The sequence below is a fragment of the Balaenoptera physalus genome, assembly GCF_965194825.1.
Source record: "Balaenoptera physalus genome assembly, chromosome: 3".
Classification (NCBI taxonomy): Eukaryota; Metazoa; Chordata; class Mammalia; order Artiodactyla; family Balaenopteridae; genus Balaenoptera; species Balaenoptera physalus.
In genome coordinates this window covers 7,279,607-7,291,679 of record NC_138890.1, presented here as the reverse complement: position 1 = coordinate 7,291,679, position 12,073 = coordinate 7,279,607, and the positions used below count along the sequence as shown (strand labels likewise).

The 12,073-nt window shown below is 49.1% G+C and overlaps 1 protein-coding gene across 4 annotated transcripts in view; it reads left to right on the top strand.

Moving 5' to 3' along the window:
- The first annotated feature begins 6,448 nt into the window (after window positions 1-6,448).
- Window positions 6,449-12,073, top strand: part of ICAM3 (intercellular adhesion molecule 3) — a 54,005-nt gene continuing 48,380 nt past the window's right edge. The window contains exons 1-8 of one of the 4 annotated variants that reach the window (XM_082454931.1): window positions 6,449-6,482; window positions 6,761-6,852; window positions 7,514-7,780; window positions 9,869-10,177; window positions 10,500-10,781; window positions 11,055-11,309; window positions 11,430-11,678; window positions 11,767-12,048. In XM_082454931.1, coding sequence (XP_082311057.1) covers window positions 6,771-6,852; window positions 7,514-7,780; window positions 9,869-10,177; window positions 10,500-10,781; window positions 11,055-11,309; window positions 11,430-11,678; window positions 11,767-11,960 — 1,638 coding nt within the window. In that variant the 5' untranslated portion in view covers window positions 6,449-6,482; window positions 6,761-6,770 and the 3' untranslated portion in view covers window positions 11,961-12,048. The other 3 variants (XM_082454930.1, XM_082454933.1, XM_082454932.1) reach the window with 3 other exon arrangements.

Genomic DNA, 12,073 nt, shown 5'->3' with positions numbered 1-12,073 from the left:
TGCATTTGGCAGCTACCTTTTAAAACTTTTATTATGAACAATTTAAAGCATATTCATAACTAAGAATAATGTAATGAACCTACACTTAACCAACAGCCAGCATCAACGGTTTCTAATACCCATGGCCAGTCTCTTTTTTAATAAATGTATTTATTTATTTTTGGCTGCGTTGGGTCTTTGTTGCTGTGTGCGGGCTTCCTCTAGTTGCAGTGAGCGGGGGCTACTCTACTCTTCGTTGCGGTGCACGGCTTCTCATTGCAGTGCTTCTCTTGTTGAGGAGCACGGGCTGTAGGCGCACGGGCTCAGTAGTTGTGGCCTGAGGGCTCTAGAGCGCAGGCTCAGTAGTTGTGGTGCACGGGGCTTAATTGCTCCGTGGCATGTGGGATCTTCCCGGACCAGGGCTTGAACCCATGTCCCCTGCGTTGGCAGGTGGATTCTTAACCACTGCGCACCAGGGAAACCCCATGGCCAGTCTTGTTTCAACTTAACCCATGCCACTGGATCATTTGGAAGCAAATCTCAGAAGGCATAGCATTTCTTCTGTAAAACTTTGATATCTATCTTGAAAGATATTACCACAAACAATAACTACAATGTCATTATCACAACTGGAAAGTTTAAAACAATAATTCCTCTATATCATTGTATAATTTAGAGTGTTTTGATTTCCCCAATTGTCTCTTCAATATTTGGTGTTTGTTTGTTTACAGTTTGTTCAAATAAAACTCCAAACAAGGTCCATGCATTGACTTTGGTTGGGGCAGCTTCCTTTAAGTTCTGGATTCCCTCTCCTTCTTTTTCCCCCCTTGCAACATATTTGTTGAAGAAGAGGCTGTTTGTCTTGTAGACTTTACCAGTCTGATGTCATCCTTGTGGCATAGTTTAACACATTCCTCCATCCCTCAACTTGACCGACCGAGGGTCAGATTCCGTGTCCAGTTTTGGGCAAGTCTCTCTCACAGAGGGCAATGTGTCCTCTTGGCGGGAAGCTGTCCGAGTCTGCTTGTCCCTTCTTTTGTGACACAAGCCGCCACCCAGATCCACCAAGAGGTGGTTTTTCTTTTCCAACATTTTATTCTGAACAATTACAAACATTCAGAAAAGTTGGAAGAAGAGTACAGTGAATACCCATAGGTTCCACAATTACCATGGTGCTAAATTTACTTTATCATGATGTATCTATCCATCTATCTATCCATTCCTCTGCCCATCCATCAATCCATCTCATGTATTGGATACACATCAAAATAGGTGGGACTTCCCTGGTGGCGCAGTGGTTAAGAATCTGCCTGGCAATGCAGGGGACACGGGTTCAATCCCTGGTCCAGGAAGATCCCACATGCCGTGGAGCACCTAAGCCTGTGTGCCACAACTACTGAGCCCGTGTGCTGCAACTACTGAAGTCTGCACACCGAGAGCCTGTGCTCCGCACCAAGAGAAGCCACTGCAATGAGAAACCTGCGCACCACAACGAAGAGTAGCCCCCGCTCGCCACAACTAGAAAAAGACCGTGCGCAGCAACGAAGACCCAACACAGCCAAAAATAAAACAAAATATATAAATTTAAAAAAATAAATAGATAAAATAAAATTTTAAAAAACCAAAATAGGTGGATGTCACTTTATTTTATTATGGTGAAATATACATAATATTAATGTTACCATTTTTACCATTTTTAAATGGTTTAAGTGTATGATTCAGTGGCATTAAGTACATTCACAATGTTCTATAGTCAACATCACGATCTATTTACAGCACTTTTTCATCTTCCAAAAAAACTGTCCCCATTAAATACTAACTTTCCTCCTCCCACTAGCCCCTGGTACCCATCCTGCTAATTTCTCTATGAATTTGCCTATTCTAGAGACCTCATATAAGTGGAATATTTGTTCTTTTGTGTCTGGCTTATTTCACTTAATGTTTTCAAAGTTCATCCATGTAGCACGTGTCAGAATTTCACTTCTTTTGTTTGTTTAATAGTTATTTATTTATTTATTTGGCTGCTACGGGTCTTAGTTGCAGCATGCGGGATCTTTAGTTTCGGCATGCGAACTCATTTTTTTTTTTTAATATAAGTTTATTTATTTATTTATTTTTTGGCTGCATTGGGTCTTCGTTGCTGTGCGCAGGCTTTCTCTAGTTGTGGCGAGTGGGGGCTACGCTTCGTGCGGTGCGCGGGCTTCTCATTGTGGTGGCTTCTCTTTGTTGTGGAGCATGGGCTCTATGCGCGCGGGCTTCACTAGTTGTGGCTCACGGGCTCTAGAGCGCAGGCTCAGTAGTTGTCGTGCACAGGCTTAGTTGCTCCGCAGCATGTGGGATCTTCCCGGACCAGGGCTCAAACCCGTGTCCCATGCATTGGCAGGTGGATTCTTAACCACTGCGCCACCAGGGAAGTCCCACTGGCATGCGAACTCTTAGTTGCAGCATGTGGGATCTAGTTCCCTGACCAGGGATCGAACCCTGGCCCCCTGCATTGGGAGTGTGTTGTCTTAGCCACTGGACCACCAGGGAAGACCCAGAATTTCACTTTTTTTTTTACACCACCCCCCCGCCACTTTCCCCCCTTGGTGTCCATACGTTTGTTCTCTACATCTGTGTTTCAATTTCTGCCCTGCAAACCGGTTCATCTGTACCATTTTTCTAGGTTACACATGTATGCGTCAATATACGATATTTGGTTTTCTCTTTCTGACTTACTTCACTCTGTATGATGGTCTCTAGATCCATCCACGTCTCTACAGATGACCCAATTTCATTCCTTTTTATGGCTGAGTAATATTCCATTGTATATATGTACCACAACTTCTTTATCCATTCGTCTGTCGATGGGCATTTAGGTTGCTTCCATGTCCTGGCTATTGTAAATAGTGCTGCAATGAACATTGAGGTGCATGTGTCTTTTTGAATTATGGTTTTCTCTGGGTATATGCCCAGTAGTGGGATTGCTGGGTCATATGGTAATTCTATTTTTAGTTTTTTAAGGAACCTCCATACTGTTCTCCATAGTGGCTGTATCAATTTACATTCCCACCAACAGTGCAAGAGGGTTCTCTTTTCTCCACACCGTCTCCAGCATTTGTTGTTTGTAGATTTTCTGATGATGCCCATTCTAACTGGTGTGAGGTGATACCTCATTGTAGTTTTGATTTGCATTTCTCTAATAATTAGTGATGTTGAGCAGCTTTTCATGTGCATCTTGGCCATCTGTATGTCTTCTTTGGAGAAATGTCTATTTAGGTCTTCTGCCCAGTTTGGATTGTTTGTTTTTTTAATATTGAGCTGCATGAGCTGTTTATATATTTTGGAGATTAATCCTTTGTCCGTTGATTTGCTTGCAAATATTTTCTCCCATTCTGAGGGTTGTCTTTTCGTCTTGTTTGTAGTTTCCTTTGCTTTTCAAAAGCTTTTAAGTTTCATTAGGTCCCATTTGTTTATTTTTGTTTTTATTTCCGTTACTCTAAGAGGTGGATCAAAAAAGATCTTGCTGTGATTTATGTCAAAGAGTGTTCTTCCTATGTTTTCCTCTAAGAGTTTTGTAGTGTCCGGTCTTACATTTAGGTCTCTAATCCATTTTGAGTTTATTTTTGTGTATGGTATTAGGGAGTGTTCTAATTTCATTCTTTTACATGTAGCTGTCCAATTTTCCCAGCACCACTTATTGAAGAGACTGTCTTTTCTCTATTGTATAGCCTTGCCTCCTTTGTCATAGATTAGTTGACCGTAGGTGCGTGGGTTTATCTCTGGGCTTTCTATCCTGTTCCATTGATCTATATTTCTGTTTTTGTGCCAGTACCATACTGTCTTGATTACTGTAGCTTTGTAGTATAGTCTGAAGTCAAGGAGTCTGAGTCCTCCAGCTCCGTTTTTTTCCCTCAAGACTGCTTTGGCTGTTCGGGGTCTTTTGTGTCTCCATACAAATTTTAAGATTTTTTGTTCTAGTTCTGTAAAAATTGCCATTGGTAATTTGATAGGGATTGCATTGAATCTGTAGATTGCTTTGGGTAGTATAGTCATTTTCACAGTATTGATTCTTCCAATCCAAGAACATGGTATATCTCTCCATCTGTTGGTATCATCTTTAATTTCTTTCATCAGTGTCTTATAGTTTTCTGCATACAGGTCTTTTGTCTCCCTAGGTAGGTTTATTCCTAGGTATTTTATTCTTTTTGTTGCAATGGTAAAGGGGAGTGTTTCCTTAATTTCTCTTTCAGATTTTTCATCATTAGTGTATAGGAATGCAAGAGATTTCTGTGCATTAATTTTGTATCCTGCAACTTTACCAAATTCATTGATTAGCTCTAGTAGTTTTCTGGTGGCATCTTTAGGATTCTCTATGTATAGTATCATGTCATCTGCAAACAGTGACAGTTTTACTTCTTCTTTTCCAATTTGTATTCCTTTTATTTCTTTTTCTTCTCTGATTGCCGTGGCTAGGACTTCCAAAACTATGTTGAATAATAGTGGTGAGAGTGGACACCCTTGTCTTGTTCCTGATCTTAGAGGAAATGCTTTCAGTTTTTCACCATTGAGAATGATGTTTGCTGTGGGTTTGTCGTATATGGCCTTTATTATGTTGAGGTAGGTTCCCTCTATGCCCACTTTCTGGGGAGTTTTTATCATAAATGGGTGTTGAATTTTGTCAAAAGCTTTTTCTGCATCTATTGAGATGATCATATGGTTTTTCTTCTTCAATTTGTTAATATGGTGTATCACATTGATTGATTTGCATATATTGAGTATGAGGGTTCCAGTTTCACCACATCCTCGCCAATACTTGCTATTTTCTGTTTTGTTTTTTGTTTTTGATAGCAGCCAACCTAATAGGTGTAAGTGCTATCTCGTGGTGGTTTTTAAAAAATATTTATTTATTTTTATTTATCTATTTGGTTGCACGGGGTCTTAGTTGCGGCAGGCGGGATCCTTTAGTTAGTTGCAGCACACGGGCTCCTTAGTTGTGGCATGCGAACTCTGAGTTGTGGCATGCATGCATGTGGGATCTAGTTCCCTGACCAAGGATCGAACCCAGGCCCCCTGCATTGGGAGCACGGAGTCTTAACCACTGGACCACCAGGGAAGACCCTTGCTGTGGCATTGATTTGCATTTCCCTAGTGGCTCATGATGTTGAACATCTTTTCATTTGTTTATTGGCCATTTGTATAGCTTCTTTGGAGAAATGTCTACTTCAGTCCTTTGCCCATTTTTGAATTGGGTTTGTTGTTGAGTTGTAGGAATTCTTTATAATCTGGATATTAATACCTTATCAGATATATTATTTACAAATACTTTTGATTTGGGTTTTAGTTGCTCTCTGGGCACCATGTGCGAAACGGATTTTTGGGAGGTGGGGCAGGTGAGGAGAGACCTCATTGGGGAGGGTACTCCAGGTGAGAGAGGAGGGGGTGTGGCCTTAGGGATGGGGAGAGTGGATGAATGCTGAGTGCCATCAAGATCTTCAACAAGGGGCTTCCCTGGTGGCGCAGTGGTTGAGAATCTGCCTGCCAATGCAGGGGACACGGGTTTGAGCCCTGGTCTGGGAAGATCCCACATGCCGCGGAGCAACTGGGCCCGTGAGCCACAACTACTGAGCCTGCGCGTCTGGAGCCCGTGCTCTGCGACAAGAGAGGCCACGATAGGGAGAGGCCTGCGCACTGCGATGAAGAGTGACCCCAGCTTGCCGCAACTAGAAAAAGCCCTCGCACAGAAACGAAGACCCAACACAGCCAGAAATAAATAAATAAATTAAAAAAAAAAAAAAAAAAGATCTTCAACAAAGTCCCTCTCTGGAGCTCAGATCAGAGGCACAGGAGGCAGGTCAGAGGCCTGAGAGATGGAACTGAAGGAGGTGGGAGTCCCCACCTGACCACCACACCCCCCCAGCCAAGTCCCTGCTCTTGGGATAAAGAGACCAGCTACCTGGAGAAGGGCAAGGGGGGAGGGGGACAGGGGTAAGAGCCGGTTACAAGTAGCACCCTTGGCAGACGGTGGCTCAGGATTTAGCTGTCCCCCAAACACTCCACCTCAGCACTGCACACAGGGAACGGGGGACCCCACCCACAAGATCTTCAAAGATAAGGGGTCCTATAAAAGCCACCCAGCCAGCCAACACAGAGCCTAGCACAAGTCCCCAATAAATGTGGGCTCTGTTCATTTTCATGGCTTCACTCATCTTAGGGGTCCCTCATTATCACCCCTCAAATCTCTTATTTGCCCCCCAGGAATGTTGGGATCTCGCGCTAACTGTGTGAAGCCCTGCCTAGAAGTCCACCCATTGTTGCCTCCTTGAAATATTGCCTTGAAATCCCACCCTATCCCTTCAAGGAAAGTGTCTGAATATCCCCCGTTAACTTCCTCTCTGGGAACAGAACACCCCCGACTTCACCTAAGTTCAACAGGAAGGAGGTGTCTCACCACCTCCACCCCCTCCCCCCTCCAGGCTTTCCCGTGCTAAAAACAAAGGAAGAAGACTGCATTATCACTTCCTGTGGGTTCATCTGGGGGCCGGGGGTGTGGGGAGGGGCGGTGACTGAGGTCTGCCTTACCTGAGACTCCCTGGAGACTGGCCAGCGCCCTCCACCTCCCTGGGCCCCCAACTCTGGACCCCTGGGGCCGCACAATATCCCCCTGCCCCTCCCTAGGCCTGGGCAAGGTGTGGCCCCTGGACTTCTGCATTCTTAACTGCGGTGGCTGTGCTTCCTTCCCCTGGGTGACCCGCCTGCTCTCCGGTGCCCAGAGCCTTATCAACACAACTTCCTCCTACAGGCTGGCCACCATGATGCCCTCAGGACCGCTGCCCAGGGCCTGCTGGACTTCGTTCATCTCTCTGCTTCTAGTCTGCTGTCTGCTGCCCCCAGGTGAGGCCCGGTAACCTGGGGAGGGCTGGAGTTGCGGGATTGGTGGCGGAGGGGAAGGAGAACAGAGCGCCTCACACCCTGCTGCCTGGGCTGTGCCAATAACACTTCTTAAACTCAGATCGGCCAGGGGGCTCCCCAGTGTCCTCGGGAGAAAGTGGTGGCCTCTTAGCACAGCCTTCAGGGCTCCCGGAGGCACAGTCCCTGCATTTGACTTGTTCTTCTCCCCCTGTACAACACACGCACACACACCCACACACTTAAACACACACACACACCCAAGCACGCATGCATGCACGCATTCCCTCCCTGGTCCATCTGGACCCTCGACCTCTGCGTATGCTCTTCAGTCTGCCAGGATCACTCTTCCCTTTCACTTGGCTAACGCCTCCTTGACCCTTTAAAACTGACCATAGTGGTCCCCTCCTCCAGGAAGCCTTCCCTGACTCACTTCCTCCTAGAGGCTTGATCAGGGCTTCCCCTGGCCTCCCTCCCAGCTCTCCTTGGTTCCTGATCCATCATCTGTCTTCCTCACTAAACTGAAGCACCATGAAGGCAGAGACCATCATATCTCGGCAAGAGGAAGTTTTGAATTGTGGAGCCTGCAAATGGGTGGGTTGGGGGGCACTGGAACCCCCAGGAGAGCTTCCTTCTGTTCCCTCAGGTACCCAAGGGCAGGAGTTCCAGCTGCGAGTGGAGCCGCAGAACCCAGTGGTGCCTGCCGGAGAGTCCCTTTTGGTAAATTGCAGTATAGATTGCCCCAGCGCTGAACTCATCTCCCTGGAGACGTCCCTACTCAAGGAGTCGGTGGGCAGTGGCCGGAGCTGGGCAGCCTTCCATCTCAGCAATGTGACTGGTGACACCCAGCTCCTCTGCTCTGGCTTCTGCAATGGCTCCCAGATGATAGGCTTCTCTAACATCACAGTGTACCGTGAGTGGCTGTGCCTGGAGGTGGAACTGGCTTCGGGCAGCAGTGGGGTTAGATAACCAACGGTGCAGGGGAGTGGGGCGGGCGTGGGGGCCCTGAGTTTGCAGGAATGGACCCGGCCTCTGACCCAGAGCTCGGACCTGAATGTGTGTGTGTGGGTGTGTGTGACAGAGACAGAGACAGAGAGATGCGTCTCGACCACATGCAAGGGCAGCAGTTGTGAATTAATTTATTTGGGTCCCAATAAGCATTTAAAAGATATCTCAGGAATTCCCTGGCGGTCCAGTGGTTAAGACTCCGTGCTTTCACTGCCGAGGGCCTGAATTAAATCCCTGGTCAGGGAACTAAGATCCCACAAGCCATGCAGTGTGGCCAAAAAAAAAAAAAAAAAAAAATACAATAGACTAGAAAGTAGCAGAGTACATCACTCATGGTGCCTACTGTTTTGTGAAGCCATAGAGAAGTGTAGTGTACATGTGTAACTGTGTGTATGCTCCTCCTGTGTGCACCAGTGTCTGTATTCGTGTTTGTGTACCTATGTGTGTGTCTGTGAGCTTCTGTATCTGTCATTATCTCTGTGAGACTGTGTGAGCGTACTTGTGTGTCTGTATATGTGTCTGTCTGTATGTCTGTGTGTGCCTGTGTGTATGTGTCTCTGGATTTGTGTATATCTCTGTGTGTGAGTGTCTGTATATGTCTGTATGTCGGTATCTGTGCCTGTGTATCTGTGTATCTCTGTGTGTGAGCATGTGTGGATGTCTGTGTCAGTACGTGTCTGTATATGTCTCTGTGCGTATTTCTGTTGTAACATGTACATCTGCGAGTATATATCTGTTTGCCTATGTATGTATCTGGGGGTCCCCCCATCTGTGTGACCGTGAGATGCTTCTGTCCAGTGCTGTGCAGGAGTCTGTTGGTCCTGGCTCATGAGAGCCCATGGTGCTCATCTCCTCCCAGCTCATTGAATAGCTGATTTCAAGCTACTCAATGTGTCACACTGAGTAGCCTGAAATCAGCCAAAGTATTTACACCACAGAAATTGGCAAATGCTCCATGTTGGGGCTCCCCCATCTCACCCCAGAGAGCCCAAGCATAACCAGCATTGGCTAGCATACCACTGTCCCTTAACCAGAGGTTAAGATGGGGGCCTCCTTGTTGAATATTCTAAAATTATAAGTAGTTAGATGTTAACTATTTTCCATAGCAGCCAGTCCGCAGGCCTGTGTGTGACAGCTTGAGATCCAGGCTTGAGAGATGTTCCTCCAAAGGAGGCCCAGGGTTTGGTATGTGTGCCTGTGAGGGCCACTGCAGCTGCAGCTGGGAGAGGACGCAGCCGGGGGCTGTTGAGTCCCCCAGGACTGTGCAGAGCACCCTGAGAGGCTGCCCTAGGCCTTGAGCAGCCGGGACTGATTCGGGAGGGCTAGACCAGACCCTGGGAAAGGCCAAGACCAGAGTCCAGGCCAGAAGCTGGGAGGAGGGGTCAGGGGGGTTCCTAGACCTGATATCAAGGAGGAAGGTGGACACACAGGTCTGGAGTTTGGGAAAACCACTGTCTAACCCTGGCTCTGCCCTTTCCTGGCTGTGCCCTTTCCTGGCTGTGCGTCCTTGGGCAGATCACCTCATCCTCACCTCTCTGGGCCTCAGTTTCTCTATCCATAAAAGGGAAGAATAATAGAAGAGATTTCACTTGGTTGCTGTGTGAATGAAGGTGGATGACATCTGGAAAGTCTAAGGAAAACTCAAAATAAACAGGAAATTTTATGATTACTATTAACATCATAAGTGGCCATAAACTTTAGTCCCCTTCCTTCCTTTTTTTTTTTTTCCCCTTAACGGTGAGGTCCTTGGGAACAGAAAATCTGGCTTTTATTTCAGTGCCTGGCAAGGTGTCCGACAAAACAGGAAATAATAATCATGATGCTAATGATAATAGCAAACACTTATACTAGCACATTTCTAAGCCCTGGGGGTTTATTAACTCAAAGTTCACAGTCCTGCACTGGGCCACCCTTGACTCCTCGCCACTCCCTAGTGTGGAGGCTGCCAGACTGGCTGATAAGTTCTACTCTCCCCTTCATACCCCCCACTCAGGGTTCCCGGAGCGCGTGGAGCTGGCCCCCCTGCCGCCCTGGCAGCCCGTGGGCAGGCGCCTCATCCTGCGCTGCATGGTGTCCGGTGGGGCCCCCCGGGACCACCTCACCGTGGTGCTGCTTCGTGAGGAGAAGGAGCTGGGCCGGCAGCCAGCGGGAAATGGGGAGCCTGCCGAGGTCACGGTCACGGTGCTGGCGACCAGAGATGACCACGGTGCCAATTTTTCTTGCCGCACGGAGCTGGACCTGCAGTCCCAAGGGCTGGGACTGTACCAGAACAGCTCGGCCCCCAGGAAGCTCCGAACCTTTGGTGAGAGAAGGGACTGCAGACGGTGGGTGATGAGCGAAGCCAGAGTAAGGGTGCTCTGGCCGCGGGATTCCTGAAAAGGGGGTGGCCTGGACCTCAAGGGCTTTTGGGAAAACATGCCTTTAGCCATGGGTAGCCTCATATGGGAGGCTCGCAGCCATGGGACCTTTGGAGAAGGCTGTGAGTGTGTCCTGGGAAGGGGGTGACCCAGGCCGCAAGGTATCCTGGGAAAGAAGGACCCTGGTTTGTGAGGATGAGTGTCATGGGAAAAGGGGCCTCCACGGCTGTGAGACCTCCTCCCGCTCACTCCCACCCTTCTTTCAAGCCATGCCCATGATCCCCCCGCGCCTCGTTGTACCCCGGTTCTCGGAGGTGGAAACGTCGTGGACCGTTGACTGCACCCTGGATGGGCTGTTCCCAGCATCGGAGGCCCAGGTGCAACTGGCGCTGGGGGACCAGATGCTGAATGCCACAGTCGTGAGCCACGCTGACACACTCACGGCCACAGCCAGAGCGAAAGCAGAGCAGGAGGGCACTCAGGAGATTGTCTGCAACGTGACCTTGGGGGGCGAGAGCCGCGAGACCCGGGAGAACGTGAAGGCCTATAGTAAGAGGGGGCGGAGCCAAAATAGCTCAGGAGGCAAGGGGCGGGGCCTCCATAGCCCCAAGGGGGCGTGGCATTGGGCGGAGACTAAACCGGAGAGGAGCAGGACCTAAGTGACCCGAGAAGAAGAGCCTGAGCGCCCTAAACCGGGTGGGGGCTGCAGAGTAGATGAAGGCGTGGCCTGGATACCCCGAGGGGAAGGAGGCGGGTGGGGGCGGGGTTTGACCCAAGGGAGGTGTGTGGTCATCAAACTCCCGGGCAATGCCCCGCCTTTAGGCTTCCAGGGGCCCAACCTGACACTGAGCGAGCCTAACGCCACTGAGGGGACCACAGTAACTGTGACTTGCGCTGCCGGACCCCGAGTCCAGGTCACGCTGGACGGAGTTCCAGCCGCGGCACCGGGACAGCCTGCCCACCTTCAGCTAAACGCCACTGCGAAGGACGACAGGCGCACCTTCTTCTGCAATGCCACCCTCGAGGTGCATGGGGTGATCTTGCACCGTAACAGGAGCGTCCAGTTGCGTGTCCTGTGTGCGTAGGTCACTCTGACCTTTAATCCCTTGCTTCCTTGATTTGGGAAGATTTGTCTCTCCCTTGTCCCATTGTGCCTCGGGTGTGTTGGGTGTATCTGATCATTTGGTGGTCCCACAGACGGCCCCAAGATTGACCGCGCTAAATGTCCCCAGCGCTTGACGTGGAAAGACAGGACTATGCATATCCTGCAGTGCCAGGCCCGGGGCAACCCGAACCCCAAACTACAGTGTCTCCAGGAAGGCTCCATGTTCAAGTTGCCCGTCGGCATCCCATTCCTCGTCAGGTTAAACTATAGTGGCACCTACTATTGCCAAGCGGCAAGCTCACGGGGCACGGACATTCTGACAGTGATGATGGCCGTTCAGGGTGAGCCTACGCGGGGCGTATTTATTCTAGACGAGCAAGCTTAGGAGGGGCCGAGACGCGCGTATTTATTCCTCGCTTTTCTGCACAGGTCGGAACCCCATCGCCATCACCATTGTCCTGGGGGTGTTAACGACTTTGGGCCTGGTGATTCTCGTTGCGGCCTTAGTGTACGTCTCTGGGGTGCAGAAGCGGCGTGACATCTACCACGTGAGGCAAAGCAGCACCCGGTTGCCCCTCGCGCCTAAACAGCCCGACGAGGCTGTGGCAGTGGAGTTATCCTGAGCATCAGAGTGCCGTGATACTGGGCAAAGACGACGGAGGTTTGGCTGTATCCCCGAATTCCGCACTAATAAAGGCTTTAAAATCCGCACACTGTGGCTTGCCATTCCACTGCT